Source organism: Mucor velutinosus (assembly GCF_035048745.1).
Source record: "Mucor velutinosus strain NIH1002 chromosome Unknown tig00000041, whole genome shotgun sequence".
Taxonomy (NCBI): domain Eukaryota; kingdom Fungi; phylum Mucoromycota; class Mucoromycetes; order Mucorales; family Mucoraceae; genus Mucor; species Mucor velutinosus.
Window position 1 is genome coordinate 3240098 of NW_027041905.1, and position 17779 is coordinate 3257876.

General features: G+C 40.0%; 4 protein-coding genes and 1 non-coding gene across 5 annotated transcripts; 3 read left to right on the forward strand and 2 right to left on the reverse strand.

The window, feature by feature from the left end:
* Positions 1-334: 334 nt before the first annotated feature.
* Positions 335-3571, forward strand: NSA1 (Ribosome biogenesis protein nsa1 (NOP7-associated protein 1); the record flags this gene model as incomplete). Its single annotated transcript, XM_064820656.1, has 6 exons — positions 335-393; positions 452-1346; positions 1404-1890; positions 1956-2414; positions 2470-2655; positions 2709-3571. 6 exons carry the CDS (start codon positions 335-337, stop codon positions 3569-3571), a joined length of 2949 nt encoding a protein of 982 aa, XP_064684576.1.
* Positions 3572-3706: 135 nt separating this feature from the next.
* Positions 3707-4594, reverse strand: PIN4_1 (Peptidyl-prolyl cis-trans isomerase pin4; the record flags this gene model as incomplete). The annotated part of the gene is made up of 4 exons (XM_064820657.1): positions 3707-4060; positions 4116-4271; positions 4328-4447; positions 4508-4594. 4 exons carry the CDS (start codon positions 4592-4594, stop codon positions 3707-3709), a joined length of 717 nt encoding a protein of 238 aa, XP_064684577.1.
* Positions 4595-5268: 674 nt separating this feature from the next.
* Positions 5269-5340, reverse strand: ATC70_001260. Its single transcript has one exon. It is a non-coding gene; the product is annotated as a tRNA-Pro (tRNA).
* Positions 5341-11300: 5960 nt separating this feature from the next.
* On the forward strand, positions 11301-13806 carry ATC70_001261 (uncharacterized protein; the record flags this gene model as incomplete). Its single annotated transcript, XM_064820658.1, has 3 exons — positions 11301-11543; positions 11596-12465; positions 12520-13806. 3 exons carry the CDS (start codon positions 11301-11303, stop codon positions 13804-13806), a joined length of 2400 nt encoding a protein of 799 aa, XP_064684578.1.
* A 438-nt stretch (positions 13807-14244) lies between these two features.
* Positions 14245-17649, forward strand: ATC70_001262 (uncharacterized protein; the record flags this gene model as incomplete). The annotated part of the gene is made up of 8 exons (XM_064820659.1): positions 14245-14463; positions 14523-14720; positions 14772-15014; positions 15075-15177; positions 15231-15337; positions 15396-16913; positions 16969-17428; positions 17495-17649. The coding sequence occupies 8 exons, from the start codon at positions 14245-14247 to the stop codon at positions 17647-17649; spliced, it is 3003 nt and encodes a 1000-aa protein (XP_064684579.1).
* Between the last annotated feature and the right edge of the window lie 130 nt (positions 17650-17779).

Sequence of the window (17779 nt, forward strand, 5' to 3'; positions counted from 1 at the left end):
TCAAGGCCGCTTTCCTGTTCCCATGTAATTAGCTTTATGTTCTCATTGTTCCAACCTCGACTGAGCCAGCGAATATGCTCCTATTTCACAGACATAAAAGGCTTGCTAATCATCGTTTACTCGAATTTAAATTGGGGAAGCTAATTTGTGTCTAAATGGTGTAACGAAGCTCACATTGCCTTTCCTCCTCAAATTCAATTTTCTCCGCTTCTTTTCGTTTTTGTATTCTTGGCCCCTTTATCATCATCTTTTTTGAAAAAATAAATAAATAAGCTCTCCTTTTCTCTTTAGCTTTTCTTTTTCTCTTTCTTTCCACACTCAAGACAAAGATAAAATGAAGGAAACAAGCCCTTTGAGACAAGTGTCGGGGTCTGTTTATTCATCATCCACCAGGTTTGTTTCAAAAAGCATTCATCTAGAGACGACCTTCTTTTAACACGAGAAATCATAGAGACTTGGACATGATTTTTGAAGAAAATGACCATCATCATCATATGATGCGTCAACAAGCACCTCAGCCTCAGCAACAGCAGTATCAATCCTCACCCTCTTTAAACTTCCTGAGACCCAAACCAACGTATTCAACACCTTATTCAGCTACAGACACACCTGCCTCATCTTCATCTGCTGGTGTTGTCTCTCCCGCTACTGTCAGACGTCCTCGGGCAGGTACAATGCCCTCGTTCGTACATCCTGACATGAGATCCCCTATTACTGGCAATAATACACCAACCTCGTCTGCAGCTCTCTTATTGAACACCATTGAAGCTGGCCGCCATCGATCAGGTTCTCTCAATTTGCCACCGCCACCTGTTGACAGTTTCTGGCTTAATGGTCATGACGGACCTCTGTCTCCTTCTTCAGAGCAACTACTTCAGAATGACAGTGATTTCTCTATTGCTCGTACAATGAGATCGCTGGGGTTGGAAGAAGAAGAGCAAAAGAAGGAGCCTATGGCTGGATTGTTCCATCAGCAATCACCACCCGAATTTCATATGCCTAGTAGATCACTTTTGTCGGGAAACAATAGAAACAGATCTTACTCTGTTAATGCAACTGCCAGATATGAGGAGCCACCATTCAAGCTTCCTAATGCCCTGGAGGGATTCACGAGACAGCAGATAGCAAGACCAAGAGCTTCGAGTATGGGCAGAGCAGACGCTGGTCATTTGCCTCCTCCCTTGGGATTTTGGAATAACCGAGGTTCGCCATTGGTATCCATGCGAGAAGAAGATTATGAAACGAGTAGCACCACTAGCAGTAATCAGCAACCATTGTCTTTGGGCGACTCTGAACTACTCGCTAATATTCTTGGTAAAGAAGAGGAAAACTATGATGAGGAAGCTGTAATGTATCTGCATAGTTGGGGGTTTACTATGCGTATCTACTAATTTGAATGATAGAAGCCATATTTGCATTTCAGTCAATCCACACCTACTACGTTCTCCAACAACGCTTCTCCTATCCAGCATCAGCAGCAACAATTGCAACAACAACAACAACAGCAGCAGCAGCAACAACAACAACAACAGCAGCAGCAGCAGCAACAGCAACAGCAACAGCAACAACAACAACAACAACAACAACAACAACAACAACAACAAGCAGCAACTCGATCTCTCTGGGTGGGTAATATTGATCATACTGTCACCATTGATCTCTTGACGCAAGTATTCTCGAATTTTGGAGCCATTGAAAGTGTTCGTCTGCTGGTTGAAAAGGAGTGTGGATTCGTCAACTTCTTCCAAATTGAGGATGCCGTTCGAGCCAAGGAAGAGGTATTGGGACGCATGGGAGGACGTATTGGCCAGTGTATTGTCCGTATCGGCTACGGGAAAGCAGATGCTGCTGTGACAGAAACTAATGTCTTACAACCCACTCGAGCTTTATGTAAGTTTATATCATTTCACCAGTCCAAAAATAGATCATATTAATTAATTGCAAATATCAAACAGGGCTGGGTAATATTCCAGGCAATACAACGCCGACTTCACTTCAAAGCATATTCGCAGTGTTTGGCCAGATTGAGTCTGTTCGTGTTTTATCACACAAAAACTGTGGATTCATCAATTTTGAGTCTGTAAATAGTGCTGTGAAAGCAAGAGATGCATTGATGGCAAATGAAATTGGCGCCCAAGGGTTTACAGGGGCTCGTGTGGGTTTTGCAAAGATCCCTCCTCCCAGTGCCACAATCACGACAGCAAAGCCCGAATTAGAGGATGCAGACTATCACCACCATCAGACGGCAGCAGCACCGATGCCAGCTTCCTCGAGCGCCGTCAATGGTCAATCAGCAGCGACCGAGAATGGATCCAGCTTAGTGCAGGATGCTACCATTGCATGGCAAAACGACTTATTCAGCATTATGTGTCAGTTCAACGTGGATAGTACCGTTGCTCACAACTTTGTGAAGGGTAAGATTTCATGGTGGATGTACCTCTGTGTGTTCTAACTGGGTTATTTGTCTAGACCTGAAAACATCCAGCCATTATTTCGATGCCATACCTGCTGTACCTGAACTGGGCCCTAATCGGAAATTTGATGCAGTGCGTCTTCGTGAGATGAGAAAGCGCATGGACAGTGCAACGGACACTCAAGAAGAAGCAGAACTAGTGGCGCTTGAATGTATGGACGACATTGCAGAAATCAGCAGTGGTAAGTAAAGGCTGTCTATGAGTAGAGCAAGCCAAGATGCTAATCCAATTTAGACTACATCGGCAACACTGTGGTTCAGCGCCTTTTCGAAAAATGTACAGAAGAAACCAAAACAAAGATGCTTGAACGTATTGCACCACATTTAGCAGCCATCAGCATTCACAAGAACGGTACCTGGGCCACTCAAAAAATCATTGATTTAGCTAGAACACCAGAACAAATTCATCTCATCAGCCAATACCTCAAACCCTATATCCCTCCATTACTGCTTGATCAATTTGGTAACTACGCCGTGCAGTGCTGTCTTCGACTGGGATCAGACAAGACTCAGTTCATTTTTGATTCCATGGTGGAAAAGCTGATGAACATTGCTCAAGGCCGCTTCGGAGCGAGATCTATGCGTGGCATACTGGAAAGCGAATTCGTTACTGAAAACCAAAGAAAATTTGCAGCATCTGCTTTGGTTCAAAATGCACTAGCATTGTCAACAAATACCAACGGTGCCTTACTCTTATCCTGGTTGATAGAGTCTACAGACATTGGCCATCGTATACAAAGCATTGCAAACAGACTATTACCACATCTGTCACAACTATGCATTCATAAACTCGGATTACAGATTATTTACAAGCTTGTGAATCAAACCTCAGAGAAGCAAGCACAACAGTCTATTATGCAGCGATTATTGAGCGACCAACAAGGCAACGTTTTGGCAGACATTTTATCTGACCAAGTACGCGGATTGGTGTTTATTCAAAAGCTTATTGTTTGTCCCTCACTGACTGATGAGCAAAAGAAGCAGCTTTCTCGCAAGGTTTGTGCAGAACTCGAAAACTTGAGTGGCCCTGGTCATAAAAAGTTACTATGTCTGCTCTTAGAAACTAATACTAACAGCAATGATAATCATGCTGCTTAATACCCCCCCCACACACACACACACACATAGCTATTTACATACATGTATAATGTACGCACTCACACCCACCATTCAATGTTTGCCTTTGCACTTTCTTTCTTTCTTTCCAAATAAAAATATAACAAAAAGTAGTTTTTATTCTTTTGCCGTTGCCTCCTGATCTACTTTATCGCTTGTGTCTTTGGAGGCCCTGATCTCTTTTTCCTCTCCATCAGATTCATACTCTGAAAAACGACGATCATTGACATCTCTCTCTGTCTCTTTTGCCTTTTCATTTTCCTTTCTCTCTTCCTCGTTGTCTGTTAGAGGATCGTCGTTGCAATTTTCCCCATCAAAATTTCTCTTTGCTCCTGATGCTTGCTCTTTTTGCTGGTTTATCTTGCTTTGCATGCTGTCTGTTAACTTTTGGGGTAGGTAGTATAATGCAGGTTGAGTTGTCGTCTTCAAAAAGTTTGCTAATAGCTCTTCTTGTTGTAATCGTGATCGCTCCTATGAAATTTTGTCAAAACTTGTCGAAATCTATCATTGTTTTTAGCATTTTTACCTTCTTTTCTTGCCATAACTGCTTTTCTTTTTCTAGTTTCTCTTCTGCCTGTCTCATTTTTTCCTCTCTACGTTCTCTTAGAGACTCCTGGAGCTGTGCTCTCTCCCTTTCCAATTTTTCGTGCAGTTTCTCGTTGATAGCTTGTCGTTTCTTATCCTAAATGTCATGTTAATAATTTCGTTCGTGAGAGCGTTTTCTCTAGAAAGCATTACTATTTCACTGTTTTTTTCAGTTTCGTCCTTGAATTTATTCAATGTGCCGAGTAATGCGCCAAACAGTCTTTTGTTGCGCTTCTGTCCTGCTTCGCTTTCTTGGATACGAGGCCTTTTTATCTATGTCAATAATAGATTAGCCTACTGGGCCTTGTAGAGAAACAAGAAGATTAACATTACCTCTTCAGGAGATTGGGTATTGCTTGCCTCCTCATCATTTGTACGTTTCTGACTTGTTGTAGGTACGACGATGCTTGATTGAACCATTGAATGGGATGAACAAAGAGTGAAAAACAAAGAAGAATTTGACAAAATTGTATCTTTTATCGACTTGGAAATTAGACGTGAACCTTTGACTTTCGCCCAGTCACAAAGCTAGGAGGTAAAGGCATGATCTGCGTTGATGGATATTAAGCACTTCCTCAATATGCTACAAACTTTGAGGCAATTTCGTAGAACCCCTACTTGCTTTGCGCCCAAAGGGTCACCTTTGATTCGATGATTTATGAGTCTACAGTCTGTAGGGCTCATGGTCGTCATGATGATTTCTGATCGCTACTAAAATTTAAGGTGTTCGGATACCATTTTCTGATCTGGCAAAACTTTGAATCATCACCATCAAGCAACCTTACAAATCCCAGAACCCAACTGTGGAGGCAAATTTTGCTTGGTTCTCCACGGTCGGTTTGCGTTTGCACAGCAGTAGTGCAGTCGTATCAATGTAAATGTTGGACTATTCGAACTGAATCTAAGAATAAAGTTGGCATTTAAAAGTAATCCCTAATGTTAATTCTTTAAATCTGCTGAACGATGCTAAAGCATAAATAAACTGCACATAACCAGCTAAACGCCTTCAAGTGACAATTACAGAGAGTACTGTATAAAGACAAAAAAAAACAAAAGAGCTACATACACCTACATTCAAATAGGTACCAAAAAGAGGGCTTCTCCGGGAATCGAACCCGGGACCTCTCGCACCCTAAGCGAGAATTATACCACTAAACCAAGAAACCTTAGATGATTTTGTCAAATGCTAATACATAAGGATAGTATATGCAATTTGAGATCTGATCGAAATATAAACGGAAGTAGATATGGAGAGTGTGCAGGAAGATGTTATAGCCTTTTAGTTGAATGGATAAAAAGGTACTTTATTAATATTAGATTTGAACATTGATTTTATCCAATATAGTTTGTGTAATGTTGTGTGCTATCCAGGTTAATCGCTGTTTAATGTTCCTGGTAGCTGGCGCTCTAGGTTTATTAAACCTGTGATTCTTATTCTTGTCTGTGTTTAGTCTGTCAATGATATCCTGCAGATCTAAATCACTGTCAGAATACCCTTCAACCCTGGCAATTTTTGTTGTCTTATAAGATGAATCCAATAGGTAGAGCTAGCAAAGACATAGAGTGTAACTAATACTTAGTGATTATGTTGAAAGATGCTGTTTATTGAATGCGTGGTGTTGTGCCAGAAGGGCTACAACTGTCTATAAAGATTAAGGTATTCTTGATGAGTAGATATGTCTGTGTTGTGCAACAACATGGACAAGCTATGATAATTGAAGTGCATCTCAGCTATCTAAATACTGAGGCTCACCAGATGTGATAAGCGTTGTACAAGATAAATTGCTACTTTGGCATTCAGAACTTATTATAAATAGAATAACTCTTGTCTTCATCAATAAATCTTTAGTTTTTGTGTCTGATCTTATTCAAATAAGTCTTTTCTTGTTTTTATAATATCGAACATTTTTTATAAGCTACAAATAATAATCCTTTTATTCTTTGTGCTTAACAAAGTGATTACGAGTGATCGATAGATCAATGAAGTAGAAGGTGTTGGAAAAGGTTATTGTGAAGACGGCTTGGTGATATTTTGCTTTGGAGTGATTTGGTAAAGGTTTGAAGCAGTGCTGCGCAGTATGTAAGCAAAAGGAGGATGGAGATTGCTTTTTCAGGTCGGCCCCATGTTGATGCTAGAGATTTCAAAACAAAACAAAACAAAACAAAACAAAACAAAACAAAACAAAACAAAACAAAACAAAACAAAACGATTATGGTATATGCCCACTTTGAGGGGGTTGGTTGCTAAGGATATAAACGGATTTTTTAGTCGCTGCATTGGTCGTCAAATGATTAAGCGACGAGTAAAGTGTAAAGTAATAACCAATACAAATAACCAGCAGTGTTTTGACGTTTCGATGTTTCGACGTTTCGACACTAGTAGTAGTATCTTTATAACTACCACCAATTCAACCAGGCTTCTTTTCTATTAGTTAAATGTTTTTTTCATGTGTTTGTTCTACAAAATGAGACCTTGTTAGGATACCTACTGTGATGCATTCTTTCAAAAATGGAGTTTGCCAAGGCAAAAGTACTTTTTTCTTTCATACCAGCAGCAGAGAAGCGTCTATAAGGTGCTCAAGCCTATAAAATAAATCCAGGGCGTATATTGACTAATGTTGGCGCACAACAGATATATAGAAAACTTATATGCGCCACTACTATAGCAAAAAATAGCGTTTGAGTGATTGATTTTGGATAATTTGCCTTTTCGGCAGTGTAGCTCTATGAAGCCATTCCAACCTGATTTTAATACAGTCTGTGGATGTCGTCTTCTCTTGTATCATAGGAATTGTACATATCACGGGTCTCTATTCGCTCAGATTTGATACAAGATTGCGTTGTTTTTTGCTCCCCCTCATTCTCCCCCATTGTGTTAACAACGACTCAGCGTGTCAGGCATCAGCTATTTCTCCTGAATTATGAACGTCCACCACTGTGAATAGACTCTAATTCTATTTTTACGGCTAGATATGGCATCTTTGTTGTGGACGGCCATCAAAAGTATTCTGCTAACCTGGTGAGCATCTTATTCAATCCGAGCAAGTCATTAGCTTCAAATTTGCATAATGTTATTGACGCCCAAGTGTCAAAGATTACTGTAATCGCGCATTTCAAAAAGCAAGGCCAGAGCCTTGGAATTAGAATAAAAGCGCCTATTACCTGAAAATTGAGTTCTGTACAATGCAGAACATTTGGGCCATCAGACAGAAGTGTAATTCACTGACTCTTTTGGCAATGCAACCCACTACACCGTCGTTTTAGGTCGAATTTTGTTCAAATATAGCCATTTTCAAGCACGAATAACTCATGCCACAAAGCGTTTTGAGCGCTTGGAATAGCACCACACGCCTCCTCTTGGCCACGCTTTACTTCCTGATGCTTTATCTCAATTTTTTTTTGGGTCGTTGCAAATTCATGAAAATCATCGTTTTTCCATGAGTATTAGCAAGGGAAAATTCTTGAAAATCAAATGATCGCGTTTTTCACCCCAAAATGAAGACTTTTTCTATGGTACATACTAGATCAAATAGATCGTAAAGATGAAATGCAACATTGGAGACTCTTTCTATGAGACTTACATATTATGCTAAATTTTGACATAATCACAGAAAACCTGTTTTCATGTTTTTGGAAATTGCTCATTATTTTTGGTCTGAAAGCTAGAAGTAATCAGCACCATTCGATGCGGCTTTTTTAGTTCTCTAGAGATGTATTAGAAAGTTGAGTGTTATAACGACAGTTTTCATAGTCAAATTTAGCAAAAACGTTTGAAGGATGTGAAATCAAGTCAAGTTTAAACACGAAAGTACTGCTGCACAATTTCAAATTAAATTGCCGCAATTTCCGCTGCTACGGTACAATACTGAGATTAAATCTACAGACGGTGACGTCGGATAGGGTGCCCTCTCGTCTTTTCATACCCTCATTTTTTTTCCTTTTTTTTGCAAAACGCGTTTAGCATCAAACCATGGTCGTTTTCGAAACCGTTCGATTGATAATAACACTCTAGCATCCAATAACTCTGTCTTGTACTGTTGGAAAAACTTGATACTGCTTCTTTGAAGTGGAATATATTAGGTACCATTCGATAACGAGCACTGGAAGGCGTAGAATTGACACTAATAATTGTATTTGTTTATTATTAGCTTTTGGATAATATTACTCTTTTGCCTTTTTGACGTGGGTGCTGCTGCCATGACTCCTCTACTATTATTTATGATGTCTGCTCCTTTGGTTTATCAACTGTGGTGGTTATTTCTTTGGTCCATCTCTGGTCTATCTGTGGTGATTGCGTATTCTATGGTCTATCCGTAGTCTGTCTTTGGTCTGTCTCTGGTCTACCTGTGGTCTATCTGTCGCGATTTCTTATTCTATGGTCTATCTGTGGTGATTGCGTATTGTCTGGTCTGTCTCTGGTAATTGCGTATTCTATGGTGTATCTGTGGCTGTCGTAAGTGGTAAGTATCTTCTTTCTTCTGGTGGCAATAATATAAAACTTCTTTGAACGTTTATATTATTGTTTCTTTTCTCGTGATGATGCATTCATAATGTTTGCCTTGTTGCGCTTTTTTTCTTCTTCTTTTTCTTTTGTTGGTAGTGTTTCCTCTGTAGTTTTTCATGAAACAACATTAGTCATTATGTTGTATTGCAAACTTATAATACCACTGTTGCTTTTGCAGTCTTGTGTATTTGTGCCTTGTTGCTTTACATCCGACTATTACTACCATGCACGTTGCTCATGTATATATTGTTATTGCAACAACAACGAGCTTTTTTGAACACCTTTATGTTATGTTGGTTATGCTTTTCTTTAACTCGCTTTGTGTGAGTATCCCTTTTTTGCCTACATACTACTATATTTCCATAGTACAGTAGTATTTTTCTTTTCTTCTTTCTTTTATTACTATGATGTTTCTTTGAAGCATACCTTTTTTACGTTGTGTGGATGTGCCTATCCCTGAAGCTCAACAAGACTTTATCCGAGGCTAGGAGGTAGATAGGCTGCCTCCACTTGGTTATCACTACTTACTTTAGTGATGATTGAGGGTCTCAACGCCAGAATCTAAAGCTAGGTGGTGTAAGTAAGGCATGCTCTAGCGCCTGGGGGAAGTTTGATGATAGCAGCGGCTATATTGCTATATATAGCGGCGCTTAAAATTTTGCCTCACATCAAAACAGGGGGAAACCCTCGCAAAAATTTTTTTAGGTCAGCGGAGTCTTCAAGCAATCTGATTGGCTAAGAGGTTGAAGCAGCGAAGGGTAACAACTAGTTGATTTCCTATTGATCTGTCATTTATTATGCTATAATTTTTGTAATAAAAGGGTATCCAAATAGTTAAAATTTATATTCTTGTTCTGCCAGAAGGGCTACAACTGTCTATAAAGATTAAGGTATTCTTAATGGGTAGATATGTCTGTGTTGTGCAACAACATGGACAAGCTATGATAATTGAAGTGCATCTCAGCTATCTAAATACTGAAGTTCACCAGATGTGATAAGCGTTGTACAAGATAAATTGCTACTTTGGCAATCAAAACTTAGTATAAATAGAATAACTCTTGTTGTCTTCATCAATAAATCTTTAGTTTTTGTGTCTGATCTTATTCAAATAAGTCTTTTCTTGTTTTTATAATATCGAACATTTTTTATAAGCTACAAATAATAATCCTTTTATTCTTTGTGCTTAACAACCCGCAATAGGTCTAGAGCAAGCTTTGTTTATCCCGTGTCTAACCGAAGTTTGACTTTATACATATTGCTCGAGCATTAGCTAATTTGCCTCGAGTTCTTGGAAATGTAAATCGATCTATATACCATGTAGCCTTTGGTTATTTGGTTTACTAGCGCAGATAATTATGCATAAGGGAGTGATTCGATAATTGATAAAATTACATTTGGATAAAATTTTTAATGATAGCTGTTGCTGCTATGAAAAGATATAGGTTACAGTCTTGAACAAGAGCAGTTGTGCACTTTTATACTATATTCTTAATGTATAGACCTTTGAAGGCATACAGCATAGTGTCAAAATGAGCCTCAATATACAAGGCTAAAATCTGGTGAAGCACATGATACAAAAACGCAGCATCATTTCGCATTACTTATTGTAAGCAAATGTGTATTATTATTTTGCAGGTTGAGTTAAAGTAAGAGTGTAAGGCTGGTGGCTCAACAAAAGTAAGCTCGCCAGTAATGCATTCAATTTACAATGTGAAATCTTGTACATAAGAAATGCAAGCCATACCAAATTTTTGATTCGTAGTAAGATTTTAGTTTTTTTTTGCCTTTATGATTCATTCGCCCTCATTAAAGATCAAGCTATAGGACGAGAACTGCTACGCTATCATTGTAAGCATTGATTTGGAAATACATGAGTTAGAGATTGTTAGCGCTTTTGATGTATTAGCACAAATCTTTGCAACATTTTACATGCGCTACATTAGATTGTGCAGCATAGTGAAAATGAATGATATTGCGAGGACAATCAGACTCCATGTAGCAAATAAAACATTTGGATGTGCTCAAAAGGAGACAAATGTGCAATGGTAAGCAAATCCAATGAACAACGACAGCATGGAATACAGCCAATCTTGTGATTAAAGGCACCAATGCTGTGTTCCCTCAACAATCAAAACCAAATTGGGGACGATCGACAGGATTTAAACAAAAAAGATGTGGGATGCTCTTGAATATTCCATGTTACACTGTGGGATTTCAGAAAGCTATTGTACACGTACATGCAAATTGACCTAGAAGCAAACCATAGAACATTTTGTAAGGATGTGTTCAATTGGCTTTCTTAGAGAATGCTTATGTGAGCAGTTGGGTGATATCATGATGTTTACTGCCGCTGCGTGATTTACGTCGTTTGCTACTGTCTGAGAAAGTTTTCCATAGCTCCATCTGCTGATTGGTTTAAACACTAAAACATGTATCTCTTTTCTTTTGTGTGGTTAATGTCCCAGTGTTTGGAGTGTCCGTATCATGGAAGTTTGGTATAAATTGCAGTGGTAAATATAATTTTTATGTACCAAATTAGGGTATTCCCCATTCACCTTCCTTTTACCCTTCTCATTATCTTTTCTTTCTTCTAAAAATATACATATCGACATATACATAACTATGAACTTGTCTGACCTTGTTCATAGAACTGCTGGTGACAATAATAATAAAAACAAAGTGTTGACACCAAATGGTAGCAGCAACAGAGATATTACCAACAACCTACGGTTATCGCAGTCGATGAATGGATACAGCAATTCGCATTTATTTCAGCCAGATGTAATTGACCCAGCTGTTTCGCCATCAAATATGTTTACAAATTTCGCTAGGCAAGATCAGCAGTTTCTGTTCTCTATGCCAAATGTAAGATAACGGTAGCATGAACGAGACAAGACATACTCATCAATGTAAATAGACTGACTGGGTGAATAACAACTTGTTCTTTAACAGCAATGGTCTTATGAGTGGACAAGATCCTCTTATCGAGCCAATGAACCAGTCGACATCTAACAGCGATACGAACAACTCGTATATGAAGCAGAACTTTATGCCAGCGAATATCAATCACAACACATCATCACCAACGACAATAACAGCTACAGCAACTAATGCTACTCCTACGATTGATAATAATAATAACAACTATACCCAACACACGCCCACGCAGCAGCAACAACAACATCAGCATCATCAGCATCAGCATCAGCAACAACAGCAAGCCAAGGGCTATCCTTTGATAGCTCCATTTCAACGCAGTATATTTCAAAACTTTGACTTGAACAATGGTCCGTCAGCACAACCCCCTCAAAACTTAACGACTCATTTTCATAAAAATGATCATGTACAATTTAATACAAATAAATTCGTTACTACGACAACACCTGCATCAGAGATGATCAGCGCATCAGTGGCGACAGCGGCGCAACCAGCGATAGGCTTGCCAAATACGCAAACACTCACAACATCAAATAGTGGCACAACAGCAGAAACAACAACAGCAACAGCAGCAACAGATGGTCTGCAAACACCGAAGTCAATATCGGAACAACTACAAACTCTGATACCCAAGCCCACGGTCAAAATTACAGGCGACAATGTCACAGCTGCCAACATAGAAGACGGATATATTCAGTTTGTCTTAATGCATGATGCCTCTTACATTAGCGACGGTATCGATAGCTTGGTCTATGCGAAACGTAAGTTTCAATCCGTACCTAAAACGGGCGACATTTCCTATACAACATGGGACATTTACCAACTCGTGTTGAAGTTACATAAGCAAGAGGTAGGCAAACAAGTTTTGCAACTGAGCTAAATTGACTCACGTATCGAATGGTAGATCAAGAATTGGTCGCAGTTAGTAGGACAATTGGGTCTGCATGACATGGCTGGTCGACCGCAATTTGCGCAACGAGTGAAACGATGGATGAACCGATACAAAATCGACTGTTATTTCGACTATTTGTTGGGCAATGAATATCAGTTTGATGCACCCGAGGGAAAGTACTCGACGTGCTTGATGATTGGCAACTACAAGAAGCGTAAATCCGACAACAGTAGTAATCACGTTAATGCAGCAGCAAATGACTCGGATGAGGAGGAATTGGAGGAGGATCAGGAAGATAAAGAGCAACGCATTCCAGTCTTGCTTGCTGGCAGCAGAAAGCGCATGAGGGATGGTAGTCATAATAGCTTGCAGATGATTGAAAATGCTCAAAAGTTCTTGAGGCCACACCAATCCGAAACTGAAGAAGAAGAGGAAGACGAGAAAGAAGGAGACGAGGAGGATGCGGAAGGCGAGGAATTACAGGGATCAGATGCCGAGGATGACTCAGATATGAAAACCAATGCCAATACTGACGAGGATGTTGAAATGGCAGAAGATATTGGTCAAGACGACGACAACATGGAGGAAGAGGAAGAGGAAGAGCTTGCGGAAGAGGAAGAAGATGAACTCGCTTCTTCAACATCGTCACCCATCTCTCCAGCGAGGATCATCATACCAGCACCTGTCGTGAATTCCTCGCCGCCAACATCGCCTGCCAAATCCAAGATACCTTCACCCATTATCAGAGAACCAACCACTGCTTCTCCCAATATTGCAAATGTATCCCCCGCAGCATCTTCTTTGACAAAATCCAGCGCCGCAGCCTCACCTTCCTTTATGCATCGACCCATGGTTGCCACATCACCAGCAATCTCTAACTTTTCCATGTCATCCTTCTCACCTGGAACCGCAAAGCTACCTTCATCGCCGCCAAGACAACCTCCCCCACCACTCTCTCTGTTATCTATACCGCCACTGTCTTCTTGCTCGAATTGCATGGCAAACGATGAAAAGGTGGCTAGCATGGAAAGCGAGTTATCTGATCTACGGGCTCATGTGGCTCAATTGGAATCACAGTTGGAAAAGCGGAATACGCAAGTTAACAAACTGCTTCGTCTAAGGGACAGAACTGAAAGATGGAGAAAACAGATTATCTCTGACTTGGCAAGAGGGCCCCAAATAGCCTCTGATAACGATGACGATGATGATGATGAAGACGATGATGATGACGATGACGAAGACGATGGTGACGATGGAGAAAACCATGCTAGTATGAGCCATAGTAATAATAGACCCTGATATGTGTATTTTTTAATTCTTAATTTCTGTAAATATATACTTATTCCCCTTTTCTTGTTTAAATAAATGATGTGTCGCATAAACCTGTATTTTGATCTTAATTTCAACATGAACCGAATCACTGTGCAGCAGTAATCTTGATCAATAGACTATTGGTTTTATTTTTCCGTCAAGCCAAGTGGAAGCTACCCCAATTCGGGTGAAAAGTTTCTAAATTGAGTTGTGTATCTCTCAAATACAAACACACACAACTCATCACATTGTTTATCAAGTGTAATGAAAAGCGGCTATTAAATCACAAACATCATTAACATTCGAATAAACTTTTGGACAATTCAATTAGAACCAAGTGTCAAATAATTATCCTTGTTTCGTTCTCTTTCCTCTCTCTTCTCTCTTCTCTCTTCTCTTTTTTTGCCCTCCAATTTTGTGTCAGTTATGAACATTCACTCATTCTGCTTGTCAGCACATCATAACCATCAGATCAAAAAACTGGATGTCAACCAATTAAATCAACATTTTTCCAATAATGAGACCCAAGTGCAATTTGTCCCTCTGTATGACAGCAGTAGTGCGTTGAATGTTTTAATCAAAGGCCAGCATGTCACAGCCTGCATGAAAGCTAAAAGTGCCATATTGCGAAACAACCCAGTCAAGGTAGATTTTGATCCGAGCAAACAGATTTCTGTTTATAATAGCCTGACGATTGCATATAGGCCATCTTGTCCGTAGAATCACCTACTATGGATGCCTTGTATCATCCGGAAATTAAAGGTTCTCTCACCGACATTGCTCAAGAGTTTGAGGTAGAGGTCAAGGTCCATGCAACTTCGGAAGCCCAAATTCACATGGTTGGATCAATTGATTCAGTTGAATTGGCACGCGTGAAGATCCTCGTGCTATTAGATCAATTGGTAATATATTGATCAACAAGGTTTGGTTTGCTTTTAATCATCTAGTTGTAGGCTGGATTAAATGTAGACACTCTGCCAGATATACCACATCACTTGCACTTCCTGATAGCAGGCCGCAAACATGTGCAATTGCAGGCGATCATGGAGGAGACATCGACCAACATTTACTTGCAATCACCTCTTTGCAACTTGCTTGAAGAAAATTCTCGCAATGGCATGATATATTTAACTGGGGAATCGCCATCTGATTTAGCTAGAGCCAAAGATTTACTGAAGAAATTGGCAGCTCAAAAAGTATACATGATAACATTGGCATCCTTATAGAAGAAAGAACTAAATTTGTTTGTAATTCAGATCAAGTCGATGCATCGCAAAGATTCCAATATGGATTCTAAGAAGTTGGACTGGATTCTATTGAACAAAAGAGACCAACTTCGAAAAATCATGAGAGATAATGGTACGTTCGATGTATGTCAGCTGGAAATTTGCATACTAAAATTTCCGTTCTAGGCTCGTATTTCAAGTTTCCCATATTAGGTTCTGGTAGCAGCTCAATTTCCATTTTTGCGGAAAATAGAATCTATGTTGAGCGATCCATTCGCTTGCTGAACCATCTGGTAAATTGTAATATATTGTGCTATGATGAATCCTTAAACTCATGATACGTATATTTAGACTTCCAACATTTACGAGGCTTCATTTGACCTGATCAATCCTATACAGATCCAAGATCTGCCATGTGTTTTGTCACAGCTGTCTCAATCGTCCGGCGTGGATATCACGTATCAACCGCAGGCTAGCACGGTGGCACTGTTTGGTACCGAAGCCCAAGTATGTACCGCCTACAGATTGCTAGGTGATATGCCGTTTGTCAAGGGGAACCATCAATTCACCATGTTTTCGCTGGAACTCGCAACGGACCAACGTGAATTTGTGAGCGGCAAAAAGAATGGCAAGATTAACAAGATCATGAAGACCTGCGCTGTTACTATTCGTTTTACTGTTTCAAATGAATATAACTCTTACATCATTGTGGAAAGCACGAATCACAGCAAAGCCCTGGAGGGTCTCACCATGCTCCAGGATGAACTTCCTGCCGAAACCTCGTTTTACGTTCCCGAAATCTACCATCGTCGCATTATTGGTGTTGCTGGCAAAAACATCCAAAAGGTCATGAAAAAGTATGGCGTCTATGTCAAGTTTTCAGGCGCTGAAGAGTTTGCCTCGCTTGGTGGGTATTTTGAAAACGAGGATAATGTGGTAGCCCGCACACCCATGAAAAACCAAATGAACCTGGAGCATTTGAAACTCTCTGTTACTGAATTTATTGGATTTCAAAAGGACAAGGATTTCGTGTCGACTGTCATTGCTGTTCCATATGATTTACAACGCATTCTGCCTTCCAAGTATGGCGGTCAGTTGCGTGATATGTGTCGCACAAACAATGCAAAGATTTGGTGGCCTGAGCGTCTGGGCTCTGACAATGTGGTGATCTATGGTCCTCAAACACAAATCTCTTCTGTGGCAGCCTATTTAGCTCAATTTGTATCTAGAGAGAATCATATTGCTATTGCCTTGTCTGGAGATATGGAAGTGGTGCTCTCTGACCCAAATTTTGTCTCCAATATCCAAATGAAGATCCACACAGCACTGCAAGACATTGAACTACTTCAAGCTGTCGTTGTTGAGCAACCAAACTACAAAAATAGCGTGCTTGAATGGAATTCAGGCTATTTGATTGACAGCAGCAAAGTCATGGTGTTCAGGCTGCTATGCCATGATGCGAACCATATCAATCAAGACATGGAGCAAGCCAGAGATATTATCAGAGCCCTGATTGAATCAAAGAAATTCCAGTTTAAAGAGCTTAGCCCTATTGAACAAGAGCCAGCTTACATATCTCAAGGTAGCCATTCTACCGCTGTATATAAGCAATCATGCATTAACTCTGTATCAGATGTACAAAACCATCTTTTGCCCTCTTCTATTTTAGCCAACACACCAGCCATGTCTGAAGATCCCATGTTTGATATGCTTGATTCCACTATACCAAGCCCTCCATTATCTGAATCTTTTGCGACTCCATACCATCCTCATGACAAGTCAATGCCATTCATTGCATCATCCTTACTTTCAGCGCCATTCCCTACTGCCAGGAATATTTGGGCATCACCACGTATCCAGAATAATAACGTAAGGTTGATAAATATTGCAAATGTATGCTAGTGTATTCATCTCTGAACTATAGACTGTGCCTCCTCTAGTTCAAAGTGGTGAACAAATGTATCGCACGAGTCAGTACCCCCCTGGTATTCAACCACCTCTCTCACCACCACCTCAGCAGCCTTCATATCACCATGCATTCTCCGTAGTACACCAAGGATCATCGCTGTTGAGTCAACAAAGAAACCTTCATATAAGGCCCTCTCATAGTGCGCCCACCATTGGTACAAGACATCAACCACAGCATGACCAGCAGCTGCAACAGCAACCTCACCACAAATCTTGGCCAGATGTCTTTTTTGGCGGTCGTGATTTATTTGATAACCTACCATCTAGAAGAGCATCTGCTAGCACGCAATATGCATTTGAACTTTACCCTAATAGCACGACCACAAGCTCAACTTCATCACCATCTATGCATCAACAGCAGCAACAGCAGCAACAGCAAGGATACCAGCATAGCAAACCATTACCCATGATGAGCAGTAAGTTATTATATAGGCTTAACATGTGCTTTTTAGGCTCTCCTTCTAACTACTTTTGATCCATAGAATATCAACAGCAATTCGAGATGCTTGCACAAAATTCGCCTTTTGTTTATTCCAATGCTCCCCAATTTTCACATTCGTCTATCAATGGACCTCCATTCAACAACATGGATGGCCATTATCAGGACGCATCATACACTAATTTCAATCCTCATTAATACATAAAAGCATAAGATAATAGCATGTCAAAAATAAATGTAATCATTGCGAAAAAAAAGGGTCAAATGGTGATTGCACAAGAAAGCAATGTGAATTTATTGCTCTGTTGTCTCGATTACGTCAATATCA